This window comes from Poromitra crassiceps (genome assembly GCF_964638095.1).
Source record: "Poromitra crassiceps genome assembly, chromosome: 1".
Lineage (NCBI taxonomy): Eukaryota > Metazoa > Chordata > Actinopteri > Beryciformes > Melamphaidae > Poromitra > Poromitra crassiceps.
Window position 1 is genome coordinate 109,068,117 of NC_139623.1, and position 21,839 is coordinate 109,089,955.

General features: G+C 45.3%; 1 protein-coding gene across 2 annotated transcripts; it reads left to right on the top strand.

Moving 5' to 3' along the window:
* The first annotated feature begins 3,043 nt into the window (after positions 1–3,043).
* nr1d2a (nuclear receptor subfamily 1, group D, member 2a) lies at positions 3,044–12,647 on the top strand. 2 transcript variants are annotated; one of them, XM_083637661.1, is made up of 8 exons: positions 3,044–3,436; positions 6,664–6,891; positions 7,036–7,124; positions 7,494–7,638; positions 8,523–9,202; positions 9,392–9,577; positions 10,481–10,691; positions 11,344–12,647. In XM_083637661.1, the coding sequence occupies exons 1-8, from the start codon at positions 3,406–3,408 to the stop codon at positions 11,541–11,543; spliced, it is 1,770 nt and encodes a 589-aa protein (XP_083493787.1). In that variant the 5' UTR covers positions 3,044–3,405; the 3' UTR covers positions 11,544–12,647. The 2 variants fall into 2 exon arrangements, with proteins under 2 accessions (XP_083493787.1, XP_083493788.1); XM_083637662.1 differs by lacking the exon at positions 7,036–7,124 and having other exon boundaries at positions 8,530–9,202.
* Positions 12,648–21,839: the final 9,192 nt, after the last annotated feature.

The window sequence follows — 21,839 nt, forward strand, 5'->3', positions numbered from 1 at the left end:
ACTCAACTTGGTTGTTTTGACTCCACCAGGTGTTCAATCTCCTGTCTGTACGCACTACGCAGACTTGTCACCATTAGATGAACCCTATGAGGGTGGTGTCAGCTCCGGAATCCAGGTACTTGACAGACTGATGGCTGGAGGTGCAGCTGTTGGTGTACACTGTACAGGAAGAAGTAGTAAGGAGAGAAGACACTGCCCTGGGCAGCTCCGGTGCTGATGGTCCGGGAGTCGGTGACATGCTTCCCCAGCCTTACGTGCTGCTTCATGTTCGTTAGGAAGTCTGGAGAGCCTCTTGTGCAGCAAGGCCGGGATGATTGTGTCGAACGCCGAGCTAAAGTCCACACAAACAGGATCCTGGCATAGGATTGCAGTTGATTTTAATTGTAATGCATCCAAAATCAAGATCTTTACAGCAGCCTATAGAGATTAAAGTGGCAGGCTTATGAGTGGAAGGATGCCAGTGCCAATCTCAGACCGATGACAGAGAAATGTTCCCCTCCCACAACATCTACAGCCCTTGGGCAAGGCCCTGCCGGTTAACTCTCTGTATTTAGATCTTTGAAACGATGCAAATTCCCAATATTTTGTTTATGGTGCTAAAACAATGTCATATAAATTCCAATGTTGAATACCCAAAACTAAACAAGTAGCACACGCAGATCTTCAGGACAAAGTTGACTAAATCTCAATTTCACCAATTTACTCACTGTATGTCACTGGATGAGTGTAAAGCATATTTGTTGTTTACAAATATGCATATGCTCAGGCCATCATCCGTGGATAAACAAAATTAAAAAGCAAAATATAGGTTTCCTAGGATAGGATAGACACTGTCAAGAGTTTGAGTTTTAAAAGTTTTCTTGCAATGGAAGTTTGTTGAAATTGAGCAATTTATTTAAAATAGAATTTCTGGCGAGGTAAAACAGGTTTAGGATATTGGAATGCATTGTAGTAGTAGTAACCAGAGTTTAAATATTATTTCACTAAAACAATGGTGTAGCGGCAGGCAGCCTATTGTTCCACTTGTGAAATAGTTGCAGCTGAATAGTGCAGTCTTGAGTCTTCATGGTCACATTTCCTGTTTTACAGCAGCCTGACCTCAGGCCAGTCACTTATCTAAATCCTTTAATGACACTTTCACTATCCATATGTGTAAATAGACTTGCTATTTAAAGATTCTGATTGGACTGACAGCTGTTATCTTTATCTTTCCTGTGTTGTCAGCAGCTATAAAGAGTGATTCATCATTGACATAATCATCATCTACATCTATCAATCATTTACATTTTAGGCATTTAGCTGATGCTGCTAGACTAGCTAGTGTCTTAAAAAGAGAAATAGGCTTCACTCCCTGTATCACAAAAAATTGCAAGCAACTAAAATGGAGTGCCAAGGTCAGGGCCTCCAAGCCCTAATCACTATTGTTATAGCACTATTATTAGCTGCTAATGATACAGATAATTGTTCTTTTATAATGCCGAATATCCAAAGAACGTGTTTGATGATGATATATTAAGGTACTTTGGTCCCCTATAAGTAGGGTGTGGGGATATCCAGGGATCTGTGGGGTTCCCCATATGACAAATACTGTAGCAGAATTTTCACTTTAATTTTACTCTTTAGAACAGTGATTCTCAAACTTTTTCATATCAATGACCCCTAATATAGTCCTCATTACAGCCAAGGACCCCTATTTGACCGAAATATTTTTATTGCCCGATATGATTTTGTCCAGAATTCCATGACGGTCTGTATTGTAGGTAGAGAGATAAGAGAAACTCTAATCAAAACAGGCATTCTTTAATCTTGTTAACTTCTTGTAAATTAAATGGCGAAGTTGAACAATTCATCAGTTTGCTGGGGAAGCCCTACCCTTGCAAGGCAGCTGGATTCACACGAGATCATTAGATCAGATCAACACACGTGGTGTGTTACGGTTATTCACCTTTAGCACAGTGAGAGAGTGCAGAAGCATGGCTACTGGGGACACAGTGACACATGAACAAAACAGTTATATAAAAGTCTGGCACTGACATCCAAAATAAATCAACATTAATCTCAAGTGGAGTTGCTGTTGGCTGTTGGGACACAGCCTTATTATTACATTTATAGGTGATTAGTTGCAAATATTCTAATGCCACGTTCAAGTCCTTCCAGATTTTCCTGTAAACACGTCCTGTAGACTGATAAACTGACTGGTTACAATCAATTATGTGAAAAGTGTTTGATGTCCGCTGCATTTGTTGGCTTATCTAATTCCTAATATCTACAATATTTGTAGGCCTATACAAAATGATGAAAAAGCTATTTTTTCCCCACCCAAATTAAATTAATTAAATTAAATTAATTCACCTGATGATGAAGACCCTGTGTTCTGGTTGAACCATTGTTTTATAATTTTGTAGTCTTCAAAACTAATATTGGGAGCTGTAGCCTTTTCCAGTGTGTGGATACTTTTTTTTTCCTATCTTCACATGTAGGCTACTTGTATCCGGTACGCAGCACCTGGTCTAAAAACAAGTTGGATGTATGTACACATAATAGCCTAACTCTACTGGACTTTGGAAGATGTGCCACTGCTGTTCGTTTTTTACATGTGGACACTGCAATTACTTATATTAAAGTGTTTTTCTTTTGTTTTAATTCAAGGAACCCCTACTCCCGTTTTTGTCTTGTTTGCTTCCGTGCTGGCACTCTTTCCAAACAAGCACATGTATTTTCCGACTGGAGAGACACGTGAACGCCTCCTCCAGTTGTAGTACAACGTGAGATGTCACGCTGTTCTTTCGTTTCTGCCTGGTTGTTGTGACCGCGAACGCATCACAGCCTGCTGCTGCTGCAACGTGACCGCTGTACCCACGCCGCGTTTGGCTCCGCCCCCCCGGTTGTCCTTAAAGTGTGTCACTGGGTTAAAGTGACTCGAGCAACCGGGCCGGGCGGAGCCTAAAATGGGTCACATGGGCAGGGCACTATTGAGGAGAACATTTAGTTCTCTTTGGAGTCACACACAACAAGCCAGGGTACAGGGGGAGTTCCTCCACAGCTGCCAGCGGACCTGACTTGCTCTTAAAAGATTTTTTCTTCCTCCCACACTTGCAACTCACCATACCCGAGTACAGGGCGTACTGACTGAGGGGACTGAAAGGCAACACTCCGCTGGATTTGCTCTTTAATGAGTCCACTGACCCGGACTTTTGTGATTATCTCCATCTCCACAATAGAAACCTGATATGCGCTTCGGCATCTCTCAACTCGCACGACTTGCAGCACAGACTCTCCAAGTTTAGAGACTCATACTTTGGTTGTTTCTGTGAAACTGGCTGTGTCGCGACAGGCAGCTGAGTCTAGTCCAGCAGAATAAGTTGCTGTCTTTTCTGAGGAAACTGCTAGATTTCCGGACCGGAGATGCCTGAAGATATTGGAACAGCCAAGCCTGGTAAGACGAATGTTTCTAATGATTTGCTACATAAAAAAAATAAACCAATTAATGCAGCGGGTGTTACATTGTGTCAATGCAGGCATTAATGTTAACTGTGCAGTTGTTGATAGTTTCCCGATGGGGAAGATGTGTCCTCTAACCTTAAAGGTCTCTCATTCATTCCCAATGCTCGATTACAAATATGTATTTCAAGTTGTATTGTGTTTTTATTAGCCTATGTCTTATATCTCGTTAATTGGGCTGCCTGTAACAGTGGACAAGAGTCAAACCCACTGAAATCAACTGCAGAAAAGAGTTAAGCCACATTTTTAATAAACTGACATTAATCTCTGTGACATGAATAGTATGCATATTTGTAAATAATAATAATAATATAAAACCGATACAGGCTATAAGAAGTTTTTTTTTATGGGGGCGGCTGTCCTGAAAATGTCATTGATTTCTCCCTCTCTCTTTGTAATCATCCATTGCAATTCATAAAGTTTGCACATATTTTTCTTCATACATAATAATCTACATCACATTCCGCCTACATAGATAGATAGATAGATAGATAGATAGATAGATAGATAGATAGATAGATAGATAGATAGATAGATAGATAGATAGATAGAGTACTTTATTCATCCCCGAGGGGAAATTCTGGCGTTGGCTACGATAATATTACATCGTAATAAAAGCGTTATTGCAGCCTGCCTGCGGTCGTGTTATAAATCGGGGTTAGGAGTGCCAGCCCAGTGCTACATTCACGTTTGACACAACAACAGTGTTCCACTTACCCGGCCTGTCTCACATGGACAGTGTAGACTAGCCATGTGCCCTTGTGTACACGCTTCCCAGGAACTCTCCTCTGATTGGCCGAGCCGTGCAAGTACACGCTTCGGCAGTGCTCGGCTCCCATTGGCCGTGACGCATCACGTTGCAATCATCCATTGCAAGTCATAAAGTTTGCATATATTTTTTTCATACGTAATAATCTACATCACATTCCGCCTACACTGTAATAAAAGCGTTATTGCAGCCTGCCTGCGGTCGTGTTATAAATCGGGGTTAGGAGTGCCAGCCCAGTGCTACATTCACATTTGACACAACAACAGTGTTCCACTTACCCGGCCTGTCTCACATGGACAGCGTAGACTAGCCATGTGCCCTTGTGTACACGCTTCCCAGGAACTCTCCTCTGATTGGCCGAGCCATGCGTACACGTTTCGGCAGTGCTCGGCTCCCATTGGCCGTGACGCATCACGTTGCATAATCCTTGGCACAGTAGGCTAGAGCCTCTATGCTCAGAGCGCACGGCTAGACTGGAGAGTCCACGTGAGACAGTAGAGGGGTGACCTAGATTTTGGCTGGCTCCCTTCTGCTGAAATACATGACAGGTCCACGTGTGGGTGGGCTGCGAAAGAGAACAGTCATGGTCTAGGTTAGGTCATGGTCATCACTGTGGTTGTAAGGGAACACTACATTTAGTCTTTTGTAGTGTTACAGTAAATGGGGTATTGTGATCACTAGGGATATTTTTGGACTTTTTCCCATTATTAGTGAATGGAAAAAAGTAGGGCTGCAACTAACGATTATATTCATTATCTATTAATATGTATATGACTCTCTGACTAATCGATCATTTGGTCTATAAAATGTCACTAAACGGTGAAAAATGTCAAACCCTTTTCCCCCTAAAGAACGTGACATCCTCAAATGCCATCTTTTGTCCTCCTGACCAACAGCCCACCACAACCCAAAAATAAAGAAACAAGAAAATATTCACATTTAAGAAACTGGAACAAGATAATTTCATGTTTTTCTTAAAAATTAGTCTAAATGATTAATCGAAAAAAGTAAAAAAGTTGACAATAAATTTTCTGTCGATCGACTAATCGTTGCAGCTCTAGAAAAAAATTAACTAATATACACACAGGGACTTACTATATGTTTTTCTTATTTTTTTTACTTTATGCATGGAAAGTAGTCTATGTATACTTGGTATTTTTCCAACACTGCCCTGCCTCACAGCTCTCCACAATCACACCTGGGGCTTGAATGCCTTGCCCGAAGGCACCTCTGCAGTCACTTTCCCCACCCAGACTTTACTAGAGATTCAAACCGGTGTCCTTAAAGGTCACAAGCCTGTCTCTCTTGACTCCCCAGGCGACCACTGTCCCATTTGTGCTGTTCAGTAGTTTATGTTAGTGACTTCAGTGTACTCCTTAGGTATTTTAAGCTCCTGTGTGTGGTTAGGGTTAAGTGTTTCTCATTCAAGCTAAAAAAAAAAAAAAGATGCAGAAACAAGCTCAAAAAGAGGACAACAGCAAAAACAGACATGGTCATGAGGGGGAGGGTGGGAAGGCTTGCATGTTGTATCTTATGAAAAACATAAAAAATAAAGGCAATTTAATATAAAGATTCTCCACAGTTGCTCAATTTCATCATGTCTGGCCTAGGATCAACAAAGTTCCCCACTGAATTCCTGCTAGAAGGCATCACAGGAATTGTTTTCTCATTACATAATCAAGCTGGGTGTGTGGCCTGTTTCCCCTACAACTGTGACACTGCTCCAGTACTGAAATGACCCCTGACCCCGCCTGAGCCTGGCTTTGGCTGTACAGTCAGTCAGTCAGCAGAGCACAGAAACACATGCATGTTATGTAACAAGTGTTAGCCAACCAGCAGGCTCCCAGGTGATCAAGCAGGTCAATCACAGCAATGCATAGAAAGCACAGACTCCGAGAAAGCTCCAGCTGCTGGAAAGGCGTGTCAAGACTTTACTGTACTGCCAAAGCTTTCATTGTTTCTTTGAATGTGAATATATTTTTATTTTATTTACTTATTTTATTCTGGTTTAAAAGCTTAGCTCTGTTGCTATACTAAAAGTGTATAAAGATAATAAAGCTGTTTGCATTTTATTGTTTATATAGGCTATGGATTTCACCATTTACAGCAAAACAAGGCATCGGTTGTGCTGAGAAGAGATGCCAAACATTGAATTGTGCTTTCACTTGACTTCCTGGTTTATTCATCTATAAATATCATGACATTTATAACCCAACGTAAGTTAACAGTGAACAACAATAGAATAAGCTTAAATTACTCTACTGCAAACATTACAAGCAACTAAATAATAAGGTTAGGTAATAATAATAGTGCTAGGTAAACAAATAGGGAGAACAGTGTTTGTTTTAGCATTAATTTGCTATAACATGTCACTATCTCTCCCCTCTGCACAGGTGGAGTCATAGCCTACATTTCCTCTGGCTCCGCCTCCAGCCCAGAGTCCTGTATGAGCAGCAGCCCCAGTAGCGGCTACCTGTCAACGTCCCCCAGCCCGCCGCGCCCCTCGCTGCCCAGCCGGGCCGTAGGCATGGTGGTGGACATCGCACCGCCCGCCAAGCAGCGTGGCCACGGCACGGAGAAGACCGGCCGCTCCTCCACGTCCGCCAAGAGCAGCATCACCAGTAAGTGTTGTTACCACTTACCAGCTTAACGACTGTTAATGACTTGATAAGAATGACATAGCTTGTGTAAAGGAAACAATGTGGGGGACGTGCTTCACTGGTTAGTTACTTTAGTTACATTACTTTTTTACTTTACTTTGGCAGAAATCAACGGCATGGTGCTGTTATGCAAGGTGTGCGGCGACGTGGCCTCGGGCTTCCACTACGGCGTCCACGCCTGCGAGGGCTGCAAGGTGCGACAGTTCAGACCCTTCTGGAATGCTGTATTACCTTTCGGCTAGGCCTGGGCGATATGCTCTAAATCAATATCACCATAATTATAATAATAAAAAATGATTTTTCTTTATCAAATATATATCACGATATGTTTCATGTATGCAAAGTCACGTTGATCAAAATAATGTTCATCTCATTGAACCGAATGGTAATGTTAATGAATTATTCAAATAATATTCCTACCATTCCTCATTTTATGAGAGTTTTTAGCGTAAAAACGATATTGATTTATCGCCCAGCCCTACATTCGATCATTTTCATTTCACATCCTCACCCTTTTGCTTTTTCACTGGCCACTGCTCACCTGGTGTCTTCTTCTTACTCAGGGCTTCTTCAGGAGAAGCATCCAGCAGAACATCCAGTACAAGAAGTGTCTAAAGATGGAGAACTGCACCATCATGAGGATCAACAGGAACCGCTGCCAGCAGTGTCGCTTCAAGAAGTGTCTGGCTGTGGGCATGTCCAGAGACGGTGAGAAAAGGCACTTTGCATTCCAGTTAGGGGTTCAAGTGGAGTTTGCTTTATTTATTAGCACACAGATCTACAGGAAAATACGAAATAACTCATGGCCAACTAATCATCTCTCGTTACTTAATTGGTACATTCAGTCCTCAACTCTCCACCATGATATGATATATGATATGTGTGGTGAGTGTTCTGGCGCAAACTGGCTGCCGTGCATCACCCAGGTGGGTGCTACACATTGGTGGTGGATGAGTTGAGTTGCCTCTCCATCCCTCCCCTGATATGTAAAGCGCTTTGAGTGTCTAGAAAAGGTGCTATATAAATCCAATCTATTATTATTATTATTATTATTATTAAAACAAGTCTAAAGAAGCAAAGAAGGCTTTTTGCCAGAGCAAGACAATGGGGAACAAGCGTGAATAGCTACAACCACATATGCATTTTCGAAATGCAGGATGGCACACCTTCACACACGCACACACACACACACACACACACACACACACACACACACACACACACACACACACACACACACACACACACACACACACACACACACACACACACACACACACACACACACACTTGACCTCCATGCCAAATTTCAGCCTCCTAGGTCAAAAGGTGTGGCCGTTAAAGGGTGGGGAACTTTTTGTGGACCGACCGCACGACCTATAGAGCTGCTGATCGCAGCAAAAAAGACAAAATAATTCATGTTGGCATTTCTAGTGGAGCTAGCTGCTTTTATTATTGGATTTTACCCGGCTTTATAGAAGTTTAGTTTGCTTTTAACGTTGGCGATCTAACAATTAAAGAGCCTTCTGCTGCACTCCATATAAAGTCCATGTAGTCTTGCTAAAGGCTAATGGCTGTTCGTGTGCTTTCAGCTGTCAGGTTTGGCCGCATCCCAAAGAGGGAGAAGCAGAGGATGCTGCTGGAGATGCAGAATGCCATGAACAACATGATGAGCAACAACAGCCAGCTGCACAGCATGCTGCATGGCCACCAGAGCCCCACGCTGCCCAACGCCAGTCCCTCGCCGTCCTCTTCCTCGTCCTCTTCCTCGTCGTCCTGCTCCAACCCCTCCTCCCCGCGGTGCCCCCGGGACTCAGAGTCCGTGGTCTCCATGGACACCAACTCCAGCTCCGCCTCCTCCTGTGGGTCAGACAGCGGCGAGGATGAGGTCACGGGGGCCGGCCAGCGCCGAGACGCCTTTGCCGCGTACGGCCAGCAGAGGTCGCCGAGACAGAGCCAGAGCCAGGGGGCACCCTCGACGGCCCCCGTGGCCCCGGAGACGGGCAGCGACAGCCGCATGGAGGAGCAACAGGAGGGCTGGAGCTGCTGGAACATGGGTTACCAGCATAGCTCCTATGGCAACAACCAACACGTCACCAACGCCGCCTACAGGGAAGAGACGGCAGTTTACCAGCAGCCTCAGCAGCTACACAGCTGTGAACCATCAGAAGACAGCCACAGCCTTCAGCACAGGCAGCATGAGTTCAACACACAAACTGCCTCTACCGTTTACAATGGACCAAGCAACAGTGTGGACAACAGAGCACACCTGGTGAGTGTTCATTAAATTGCCTGTTCAACTATTACAACAGTTTGCTAAAGGAGCCAATATTACATTTGTTAAACTGGTATTTTTTCCATTTGAAATAATCATCATTATGACTCCAGCGATTTCACTCCATGGAACAACAAAATGCATCTTTCCTCTGTCTGACGGCCCGTTGTCTCTGTGTTTGTCCAGGTGTGTCCGATGAACACCTCGCCCTATGTGGACCCCTGCAAGCCCAACCAGGAGATCTGGGAGGAGTTCTCCATGAGCTTCACCCCTGCCGTGCGGGAGGTGGTCGATTTCGCCAAGAGGATCCTGGGCTTCCGTGACCTCTCAGAGCACGACCAAGTCAGCCTGCTGAAAGCTGGCACTTTCGAGGTGAGGAGGATCAAATTACATTGGTATTACGCGGGTTGAGATACACACATTGCAGCTGTTCCTATTCAGACTTCAACCTTCTGATGTACACACATTTTCCGATTGGTGTGTTGGAAAATTGGGCCATTCATGTCTTTCTGCTGAGGCATTGCCTTATGCATTTGAATTTGGTTTTGTTTGGGGGGGACACTGGGACAAGACATAAATAGGACAATAATTGGATAAAAACATCAGAAAATGTACTTTACAAAGCCTGAAAAGATACATCAAAATGAATTAAATCAAAAATAGTTTAATTTAAAAAATTTAATTTTAATATGAACTATTTTTGATTATTGACAACTGCTCTCTTCTAAACTCATCAATGCAAGCCGTTATCCAGCTGCATTTCCCATTGCATTGAGTGCGCACACATGGCCACTCCTGCGGCACGTATCAGAAAGTTTCCTGATCCTATAAACTTGTTCCTCTGACGTTGACGTGTAGGCAGTTGGTGGCACTATATGATGTTAGGAAAGCAGCACAACACAATCTGACATTGACCGTGCGTCAGTGGCCAATATAATTGACATTGCACGTTAGCTGGCGCAACACGGGAGCAATGTTGGCTGTGCGATGGCGTCTAAATCATCTTTTAAAAGACGGCACAGCTCAGTGTTGAAGCCTGACAATGTCTCTGTTAAACTCTGGATGCACGGGGCATGAGGTGACATCTCTTTTGATGATCGATTCAAAAATTCAGTCGACCTGTGGGTGGGTGGATGAGAGGAGATGAAAGCACATTCCACGAAAAATTTAGCAGGCTGAGCTTGTCAAGATTGAACTTGATGAAACTTCCAATTTGAATGACACTGGCTAAAGTAATTCAGAGCCTAACTTAAACCCTCCTTTCTCATCTCCCAGGTGCTGATGGTGCGTTTTGCCTCCCTGTTCAACATGGCCGAGCGGACGGTGACCTTCCTGAGCGGCAAGCGCTACAGTCTGGAGACGCTGCGATCACTGGGCGCTGGCGAGCTGCTCACCTCCATGTGTGAGTTCAGCGAGAAGCTGGCAGCACTGCGGCTGGACCAGGACGAGATGAGCCTGTTCACTGCCGTAGTGCTCGTGTCTGCCGGTAAGCACGCCCACATCGGAGAGACACTTCTCTATCTCGTCTCTATCTATAGGCATAAAAAGTGTCATACAAATATAGCTCTACTATTATTACTACAACCACAAGAAACTAGTTGTTTTAGCATTACCGCTGTTACTACAGTGTCCGAAATGAACACAAAGCGCCAAATGTCAGTCAAATTTGCTGGTCAACATTTGAATGCCTCAGTTATTTATCATCATTGGTCTAATTTACCTGTTCTCAAAATTTGTCTCCAATGGCCACCATACACTGTCTAACCGTGAGCCAATCAAATGAAAGCACAACCCAATGACTGCATCCAAACAAGCTCCCGATTGATATTTGGGGGATAATATGATCAAAATATGACATATTTAAAATGGATAGGGTGACATTTAAAGGGCCAGTTCATAGCATTTAGTAGCATTTAGTGCCATCTAGCAGTAATGTTGCAAATTGCAACCAACTGAATACCCCTCCCCTCACACTCTCCCCTTCCAAACATGTAGGAGAATCTACAGAAATGAACAAAAACTTGACTTCGGACACTGTATTACTCCTACCACTAATACTATTCCTGCTATTCCAGCATTGTTCTCCAGTGTTTTAACATTGTTGTCGCCCCCCCCCCCTCTTACTGTTGTGTGATCAGATCGCTCTGCTATTCGGGACCTGAACTCTGTGGAGGCCCTGCAGGATCATCTGATCCGGGCGCTGCGTAACCTGGTGATGCAGAACCACGGCGCCGAGGGGGCCACCACCTTCACCAAGCTGCTGCTGAAGCTTCCAGAGCTGCGCTCCCTCAACAACATGCACTCAGAGGAACTGCTCTCCTTCAAAGTGCACCCTTAAACATCACACTTCCTGAGGGTGGCCACCTATGACTTTGACAAGGAGATCACCTCATCATTCCCTTCACCCTCCTCACTCGACCAACCCAGTTGCGTGTTTTCTTTCTAGAATGTATCAAAGGTTATTTTCTATTCTATTTTTTATTAAGGAGACCAGATGAGGGTCTGAAGAGAAGAAATATGACACGTACTGTATTTATAGAAGAGGTAGATAGCTTGAGCTTGTTGCACACAAAACACACGCACGTGTGTTCGAGGTTCTTTAGTTTCGCAGTTAGAGGCACTTGTTCAAGAGCAAGAAGAGTACTTTATCAAATGCTATAGAGCAGAAACCAATTAGTAATTAGATTTTTTTTATTTTGTTTTTTTTTAGCTTTTATTTTTCCCCTCCAAAAGCCATTTAATTCCAAAGTGTATTCGCTCATGAGCGGGGTGAATGTGACAAACAGTATATACAGTATATTACCGCATGTTTATTTGGTCCAATATTTTGACTGATACATGTCGGCAAGACAGGCAAGCTATTAGATAATGTATCGAAAAGAATGTGTGACGATCGCTGCTAATGCATGGCTATCCTTAAGCGAACAACTGTACCTGGATCCGCGTTTTGCCTCGGGAAAGCGTTGGTTTAATGTTGTTTCAACTGTCGTTTGTGTGTATAGTGTTCTATTTTTGTCCATTTTTTGGAGAAGAAAATGTGTGCAAGTATCAGTCACCTGCATATACACTGCCTCATAACTCCGGGGAGTGGATCATTTTAAGCAACACTACATTTGCACATGTTGTTTAGGAGCTGCCGCCAACCTCGTAACTCGGAAGCCACGCATACTGTGTATATGTATAGGCTACATGTCAAATGCAATCACGCTGCAGTGTTTTCGCCGATTTCCCACTTTCCAGTTTTTATGAGACCATGTGTTTTTTGTGTGTGTGTTTTGAATCCAAATTTCGGGGCTTTCAGCATAGCACTGAATTTGCAGCTTATATTTCTCATCCATTTTGTTGAAATCTGTTTCTTCGACTGGCAATATGTAAATAACTATGTATATCTCTCATGAACATAGAAATATGAATATGTTATAGTATGAATAAATACAAGTGAAGTATTTACTGTAGTTTTTGTCTTTTTTTATTGAAAGTGAGGGAAGGGATATGAATCACAGACAGCTCATGTCTTCAGAGCTGCAGTGATTCGGTTCTGCACCAGGTGGGGCTGTTAGCCTTTTTGGCTGTAGCAGCTTGGTTACAGTCATTCATGTATGTATGTCTCTATGTATGTATGTACGTACATACTATATATATATATATATATATAAACACTTTGTAGGAACAACATTTATTTTAAATTATTGTGGCGGAATCAGGAAGGCAGTCTGCAGTCCGCTCATAGGTGACTCACCACTCGTACTCATTCTGCATAAATATGCAAAAGTGAATAATCTGATCTTATATACATATACAGTTTATATATATATATATGTGTGTGTGTGTGTGTGTGTGTGTGTGTATATATATATATATGTGTGTGTGTGTGTGTGTGTGTGTGTGTGTGTATATATATATATATGTGTGTGTGTGTGTGTGTGTAGATATATATATATATCTACACACACACACTATATATATATATACACGCACACACATATATATATATATACATACTAGGCATCGATTCCTAGGCTCACCCGTCCCCTCAGTCTCTCCCGCCTGTCTGTCTCTTGTGTGTGTGTGTGTGTGTGTGTGTGTGTGTGTGTGTGCATCACTGATGAGGTCACAATGGATCTATCATCACTGATGATGTCACAATTTATGACATCACTGAACTATAGCCAATGACTATTGCCTTGTGTGTGTGAGTGAATCACTGATGTCATCAGTGTGTGTGTGTGTGTGTGTGTGTGTGCATCGATGATGTCACAATTTATGACATCACTGAACTATAGCCTTGTGTGTGTGAGTGAATTCATGACCTCACCGATGTCATCAGTGACATCATCACTGAACTATAGCCTTGTGTGTGTGTGAGAGTGAATTTATGACATCACTGATGATGTCATCAGTGGGACAGAGAAACATTATAGTGATTACGGTTATAGTGATCAACTGCTTATATTGATCAAAAAGCTTGGTCCCGAATCATTCCTATACACATGCTGTTTAAATAATTTGCTTATAGTGATGAATACTCCGCTTTTTTTTGTACGTTGTCCCACCTTTAAAACGACAGTATTTTTAAATTATTTTTTTTACTTACAAACTGCCAAAAATTAGCGAACGAGATACAGCAGCGATACTCGCTGCGTGCATGTCTGTCTGTCTGTCTGTCTGTCTGTGTGTCTGTCTGTGTGTCTGTCTGTCTGTCTGTCTGTCTGTCTGTCTGCCTGTCTGTCTGTCTGTCTGTCTGTGTGTCTGTCTGTCTGTCTGTCTGCCTGCCTGTCTGTCTGTCTGTCTGTCTGTCTGCCTGTCTGTCTGTCTGTCTGTCTGCCTGCCTGTCTGTCTGTCTGTCTGTCTGTCTGTGTGTCTGTCTGTCTGTCTGTCTGTCTGTCTGTCTGTGGAGAGATGGCGGCGTCATGTCTACACGAGACCGCTGTGTTTGAAACATCTGGATGCCTAACTTACTGTATGGATTTTTAAAGTCAATAACATTCTTTTACTTTATATGTACTGTATTCAGGTAATACATATTCAAATGTCAATTAGATGGTCATCTGCTATGACCAGTATTCTACTTTACTAATGTAGTAAAGTAGAATACTCCAGCAAAAACATACTTAAAGTACAATTACAGATACAAAAAAAGACCCAAAAAGCAACTCAATTACAGTAACTTGAGTAAATGCAATTAGTTACCTGCACCCTAGCAACCTAGTACACAGCACACTGTCTGCCTGTCCCCTGGCACTAAATTCACTGAGGTCCCCGTTGTTCTTGTGCCATTCTCATGTTGCTGTGTGAGACGTCATGTCCCTGCACCCGCGTCACCAACACACATTCCAACACATTTGTTGCTCATGCCATGGGTGAATGAAGTGATTCTGAGCGCAAATGCTCAGCCTTTTTGCTAAGGCAATTATTGCAAGGAATTCTGTCTGATGGAAGCAGTGCATGGTCAAAGTTACAGCACATGATGAGCAGACTCAAATTTAGAGTAAGCAAGATGTCTCAAATAATCTGTAAACATACTCTAGGAAATGTTTACTATATTATGATGTAAATGTGACTGTAAATTAATGTTTAACCCATGAAAGACCCACCTTCTTACTAATCAGCTCTCTGGAAACAGCGAGTTGCCATTCATATAGGATCCCCATTATGAAAAATAGATTGCATTCAAATGGAAAAAAAGAAAAAAGAAAAAAAACATGGCTCCTGTTGAATTAATCGAGGACTGAAGCCTTGCACTTGTTGCAGGCTACATTTAAATGAAACCGTACTTAGCACTTTGGAATATGTTTTATATTGTAATGAGTATTGGGGGGGGGGTATGGGCTGAGTGGCCCTGTTGACATTGATTGACAACTGCTGATGGTGATTGACAACCTAATGACTGATGGTTCTCACCTGCATCTGATTGCGGGCACTGCCAGTGACTCTGGGGAACTGTTAAAAACACAGAGCCGGGCGCCCGACAGTGTCTCCTGGGGAACGGCGCTTGGTGGACGCTACGGGGTTTGTAACCCAGCCAAGCAACCCGATTTTGCACTCACATCTTGGGGGTGGGTGCCGTTCGCAGTCGGTAGGACTGCCGGCGGTGAAGACAGCTTGTAGCAGATTATCTGGGGGTCCGATCGGGAATAGAAGTCAGGACTGTGGCGGTACTGCCTCAGTCAGTTAGGGCTGGGGATCGTATAGGAGTGCTCTGCCGTTCCCAGGTTTGGTGTGGAGTCTCCCTATGCTCTGGGCGTCTCTAATTCTGCGCTGGACCAACGTTTGCCCCACCCTGGGCTCCCGCTACACAAGAGCCAGGTCGGACCAGCGATCAAGCCTAGACCCCTGGGGAGGGTCTTGTCAACTGGGAAAGTTGAGTATTAGTGATTGCATTTTAAATGAAATATAATAGGCCTGTTTGTTTGTTTGTTTGTTTGTTTGTTTTCTTAATGAACTTTTAATAACAATCTGACTTGTAGCAAGTGGGAGGTGGTTGGGTGGCTGGGACGTGGTGGGAGGACGGTTAGCTAAACCGCACAGCCTCAGTCCATGTTTAATTCCTGTGTGCTCTGAATCACGTGTGTTACCTCTTTGAAAGGTTTTGCCTGCCAGTGTGTGTACAGGGCAGGCCGTTTATGGTTGGTTGCAGTGTGTGTGCTCGTGTGCAGTGCCCGTTCGCAGTGCTCGTGTGTAGTGCTCATTTAGTTTGCTGTGTTCATTTGCAGTGCCCGTTCGCAGTGCCCGTTTGTAGTGCTCATTTACAGTTTGCTGTGCTTGTTTGCAGTGCTATTACACTGAATCCCCTAGTGTGTGTGGGTTTACATTGCATTGGGTGGGGGCGGGGTGTCGAGGCCATTGTTTTCCCAGTATCCCAGCTGTTCGTTCATTCTCCATACTTGCTGTACAGGTTTAGTCTATATGCCAAATTAAATAAAGCATTGTATATTTTTCCCCTTTACCTGGCTGTCTTGTATTATCTCATATCTCTGGTTCCGGACCATACCGGTAAAAAGGTGGTGGCAGCAAACGCTACTTGGCTACTTGGTGTTAGCCTTAATCCTCCTAGAAGGTTTATTACACTGGTGGCAGCGGTGGGATTCGACTCATTCAAAAAATTCCTTTAAAACAATATATTAAAGGACAAAAATGCCAGAGATTGAGGTTAATGCTTTATCGACAGCTGGGGGTAGTAACGGGTCGTCCTCTGCGAGCGCTGCCATGAACCCCCCAGGAAATCTTAACGTGATTTCAACCCCCCGCCCCATTTTCATGCCAGAAACCTATACAGGAGTCGGTCGTGAATGGTCCGACTGGTCCGCGCAATTTGATCTGGCTGCTGATGTGAACCATTGGGATGAGTCACTTAAATTGAAATTTATGTCCCTGTTACTCTCAGGCCGGGCGCGTGATATTTATAGTGGCATCCCAGCTGAGGCCAAAAACAATTATTCACTGTTAAAAGCTGCCATGGCCCAATGTTTGGAGCCATGTGACAGTGATGATTGGAGTCGGGCTAGTTTTACATCTAGGAGGAGGTTGCATAACGAAACCGCCAGAGAATTTGGCAATGCTCTGCGCCGGCTGGCAATGAGAGCATATCCCTCAGCAGACGAGCACACACAGGATTTGTTAGCCCGAGATCATTTTATCACTCATTTTGCAATGGGCGATTTCCGTGTCCACCTGCGCGGTGCAAAACCTAACACATTGGAAGCAGCCATTAACCTGGCCTCTGAGATGGAGCTCCTTAGGAGTCTTGAACAGACCCATGTAACGTCTGATGCTAAAGTCAGAGGAGTTGCAGAGCACAATGTCAGGTCTAAGACTGACGAACAGATGGAAGTGTTGGTGGGGGTTGTTGAAGGTTTGCGACAGGAAGTCAAATCGCTACAAACCTCCCTTCATGTACGTCACACTGCCCCCAGTCACCCTGTGCTCCCTAGCTATTCCAGGGATGTAACTGGGGGCCCCCGTAGCTATGGTGCCCCTGTTGGCCGACGCTTTGGAGGGGGTGGCCAGGAGCCCGGGGGTGGCTGCTGGGAATGCGGCTGTAATAGGCACCTACGCCGCGACTGTCCCTATCTGCAGGGAAACTAGAGGGGGCGGACACAGTGGGTCCAATGTCCGCCCCCACACATTCCTTAAAGACTGTGGCCCCAGTGAGCGGTAATGGAGGTTCCGGGTACCTTCTCTCCAAAGTAGGTGGGTTAGAGTCTCTCTTGTTAGTGGACAGTGGTGCTACCTTGTCAGTGATTCCAAAGCAAACCTGGTTAAACATTACCAAAGGGGGGTCTGAGTTAACAGGCTACACTGGGGATGTGTCAGCAGCCAATGGCAGCGGAATGGGAATTATGGGCAAATGGCAGACAGTTTGCCAGTTTAATTCCCTTGCCTTGATTGCAGAATTTTTGGTTGCAGACATACCCTCTCAAGAGATCCTTCTGGGGTTTGATTTTCTTTCCAAGTATGGGGCTGTAGTCGACTTTGGGAAAAGAGAGTGCCGGCTGATGGGAAAATGTTTACCGTTAGTCGTCCCTGCTGATGATGATAAACCCCAAATCATTAGGGTTCAGGCCGATACCGTGGTGCCCCCCCGCAGTGAAGCTATCATTTTGGGACAAGTTGCCAATAGAGTGGATTATTGTGCAGAGGGCATGTTGGAGCCCACTGCATCGTTATCCAAACACTGTGACATTATGGTGGCTCGGGTGGTTTGTAGGGTAGAACAAGGCACTTTGCCGGTCCGAGTGATCAATGTCACCGATGAGGCTCTCACTTTGAAGGAAGGGATGAAAGTAGGCATTCTGCATACTGACATTGAAGTGGGGAAGGGTGCAGAGGAGGTAGGGATGGGTAGTGAGGGAAGGGGACCCTGGACAGTTGATGCCCTTTTAGCACATTTTGCTATCGAACAGAAGGGATTAGACACCACTGAACTGCGAGCTGTACGGGATGTGTTGCATCAAAACTTATCTGTGTTTAGTACTGGCGACAATGATCTGGGCCGGACCCATCTTACTGCGCATCAAATTGACACCGGTGATGCTAAACCAGTCAAGCTACCTCCTCGCCGTGTTCCCATCCATTTACAACAAGAGGTGACAGATCACATAAAACAAATGCTGGAAAATGATATTATTCAGCCTTCTTGTAGTCCCTGGGCGGCTCCTGTGGTGCTTGTGAGGAAGCGTGATGGTAGTCTGCGTTTTTGTGTTGATTACCGCAAGCTTAATGATTTCACTCGCAAGGACGCTTACCCACTGCCGAGAATTGATGATGCGTTGGATAGTTTACATAAGGCCATTTGGTTTTCCACACTCGACTTGGCCAGTGGTTACTGGCAGGTCGAGGTGGATCCCAAAGACAAACATAAAACTGCTTTTATCACACGCCAGGGCTTATTTGAATTTAATGTTTTGAGTTTTGGTTTGTGTAACAGCCCAAGTACCTTTCAGAGGCTGATGGATCTGGTACTCGCCGATCTCCAATGGACCACCTGTTTGGTTTATTTGGATGATATTATCGTTTTCGGCCGTACCTTTCAAGAGCATCTGTCACGTTTGGAGGGGGTCTTATTAAAGCTGCGTCAAGCCAATCTTAAAGTGAAACCAGCTAAATGTAATCTGTTTTCCACGCAGGTGCAGTACCTTGGCCATGTTATTTCTGCCAGTGGGGTGGAAGCGGACCCGGCCAAGGTACAGGCTGTGCGTGAGTGGCCAGTCCCGAAAAATCAGACTGAAGTGAGGAGTTTTGTTGGCCTGGCATCCTATTATAGGAGATTCGTGAAGGGCTTCGCTGACATTGCTCGTCCCCTCCATCAGTTGACGGAGAAAGGCAGGCGGTTCAAATGGACAGAGGCGTGTCAGAAGGCATTTGAGCAACTTAAATCATGTCTAATCTCTGCCCCCATTCTAGCATATCCGGATCCCAATAAACCATTTATTTTGGATACGGATGCTAGTGATGTTGGTATTGGTGCCGTCTTGTCACAGGAGGAGGGAGGGGTAGAGCGTGTTATAGCATATGCTAGTAGAGCCCTAACTAAGCAAGAGCGAAAGTATGCCACAACCAAGAAAGAGCTTCTGAGTATGGTTATGTTCACTAAATATTTCAAGCATTACTTGTTGGGGAGAGAATTTATCTTGCGGACAGATCACAATTCATTGCGCTGGCTGCACAATTTCCAGGGCTTGGAGGGACAGGTAGCTCGGTGGGTGGAACAGCTGGCTAGTTTTCAGTACAAGATTGTACATCGGCCTGGAAAACTACATGTAAATGCTGATGCACTTTCGAGATTGCCTGCATTCATGGCCAATACTGCCTCAGCTCTTTTGCCTGCAGACGGGAGCGAGAGAGAACAGCTCGAACGGGCCTCGGCTATACGTGCAGTGCAGGGAAATAGGGCAACATCTCCCTTAGATCAGTGGGAAGAGGTAGATGAGTTGGGTCAGGCCCAAAAAGAAGATGGGGAGTTACAGAAACTGATCCAGCTTAAGAAGGGGGGGGCTAACAAGCAATCAGAATTCCCAGAGGATTCCACTTTACAAAAGTATGCCCCCGTGTGGCCTCAGTTACGGCTGCAGGGTTCGAGGTTAGTGAGGATCCCTCCAACCAATTCTGATGCAGCCTCTCAGGTACAGGTAGTTCTTCCCAAATCCCTGGTCCCTAAAGTGTTAGCCCAGTTGCATAATTCTGCCACCGGCGGCCATTTGGGGGTGCAAAAGCTGCAGGGGAAAGTGAAAGATCGGTTTTATTGGCCGGGATGGTTTGGAGATGTAAAACGGTGGTGCCGGGAGTGCATAGATTGTGGCTCTCGTAAAACCTCTGGCCAGCCTTTATGTGCTCCTCTTCAGCCTACCGTTGCATCAAGGCCATATGAACGGGTGGCGTTGGATATCATGGGGCCCCTACCTGAGACTGCAGATAAGAATAAGTACATTTTGGTCGTGGGTGATTACTTTTCTAAGTGGACAGAGGCATTTTCCATCCCCAACCAGGAGGCTAAGACGGTGGCCAAAGTTTTGGTGGAGGAGTGGGTTTGCCGGCTTGGTGCCCCCCGAAGTATTCACTCGGACCAGGGTCGTAATTTTGAATCCAACTTGTTCAAGGAGTTATGTCAACTGTTAACCATTCATAAGACGAGAACATCGCCATATCACCCTCAATCTGATGGGTTAATTGAAAGATTTAATCGAACACTTTTGTCTATGTTGTCCCTTTTTGTTAAAGATAACCAGTCAAATTGGGATGTGCTGCTGCCCTATGTGATGATGGCCTACCGTAGCAGTGTTCATACAAGTACGGGGTTTAGCCCATACAAGGTGGTATTTGGGCGGGAGATCATTCTTCCTGTCGATATTATGCTTAACCTAAGTAATGGAGAGAGATTCTCTTCGGCCAGTGAATATGTGTCTAGATTAAATGACACCCTTTCCACAGTTGTAGAGGCTGTTAGAGGACATCAACTGAAAGCCTCAGGGCGGCAAAAGGCTGCGTTTGATTTCCGGGCAAACTTTCAATACTACTCGGAGGGGGAGTTGGTGTGGGTTCGTTGTAAAGCTAGAAAAAGGGGTGTCTGTCCCAAGTTACAGCGACGTTTTAGGGGTCCTTATAAGGTGGCCGAGAGAGTTACAGATGTATTATATCGCATAGCACCACAGGAGGGGGGAGCTGAGATGGTTGTGCATTTCAATCGACTCAAACCTTTTCTTGCTCCCATACCAGTAACATCCAACGCCCAGGATGGTGGGGGATCAGGCCTACGCCGGCAGCCTCCCAGGGCACAACATCCAGGGGTTGGTGGTGGTGCTGGCTGGTTTCCTCGGCGATCACAGTACTCCTCTGCAGTCCCGGTGAGAATGGGAGCTGACCACCAGACCATACCACCAGAGGGAGGAGAGGATGGTGTTCATGCTGTGCCTGGTTTGGACGCTGGAGCAGAGACGGCAGCTCCTAAACCTGGGGAGGTCCGGTTGCCAACAACTTCTGGTGTTCACAGTGACCACATCCCGCCCCCCCAGGGGTGTGGGGCCTCAAGCCGAGCCCCAGCAGGAGAGGGGGCATTGCCAGGACAGTTGCCTATGCAGGAGAGGCGCCCAGCACGTGAGAGGAAGCCTCCGGCATGGTCTCGTGACTACAACATGACCTCCCTGTGACTCGAGGACGAGTCTCATTTAAGGGGGGGGAGAGTGTAATGAGTATTGGGGGGGGGGTATGGGCTGAGTGGCCCTGTTGACATTGATTGACAACTGCTGATGGTGATTGACAACCTAATGACTGATGGTTCTCACCTGCATCTGATTGCGGGCACTGCCAGTGACTCTGGGGAACTGTTAAAAACACAGAGCCGGGCGCCCGACAGTGTCTCCTGGGGAACGGCGCTTGGTGGACGCTACGGGGTTTGTAACCCAGCCAAGCAACCCGATTTTGCACTCACATCTTGGGGGTGGGTGCCGTTCGCAGTCGGTAGGACTGCCGGCGGTGAAGACAGCTTGTAGCAGATTATCTGGGGGTCCGATCGGGAATAGAAGTCAGGACTGTGGCGGTACTGCCTCAGTCAGTTAGGGCTGGGGATCGTATAGGAGTGCTCTGCCGTTCCCAGGTTTGGTGTGGAGTCTCCCTATGCTCTGGGCGTCTCTAATTCTGC

Bases quoted from the DNA above. Each gene is read 5' to 3' on its own strand.
- nr1d2a (XM_083637661.1), top strand. From the start codon at position 3,406: ATGCCTGAAGATATTGGAACAGCCAAGCCTG. The intron at 3,437-6,663 runs GTAAGACGAATG...CCCTCTGCACAG, and splicing joins TATTGGAACAGCCAAGCCTG to GTGGAGTCATAGCCTACATT. The intron at 7,125-7,493 runs GTGCGACAGTTC...CTTCTTACTCAG, and splicing joins ACGCCTGCGAGGGCTGCAAG to GGCTTCTTCAGGAGAAGCAT.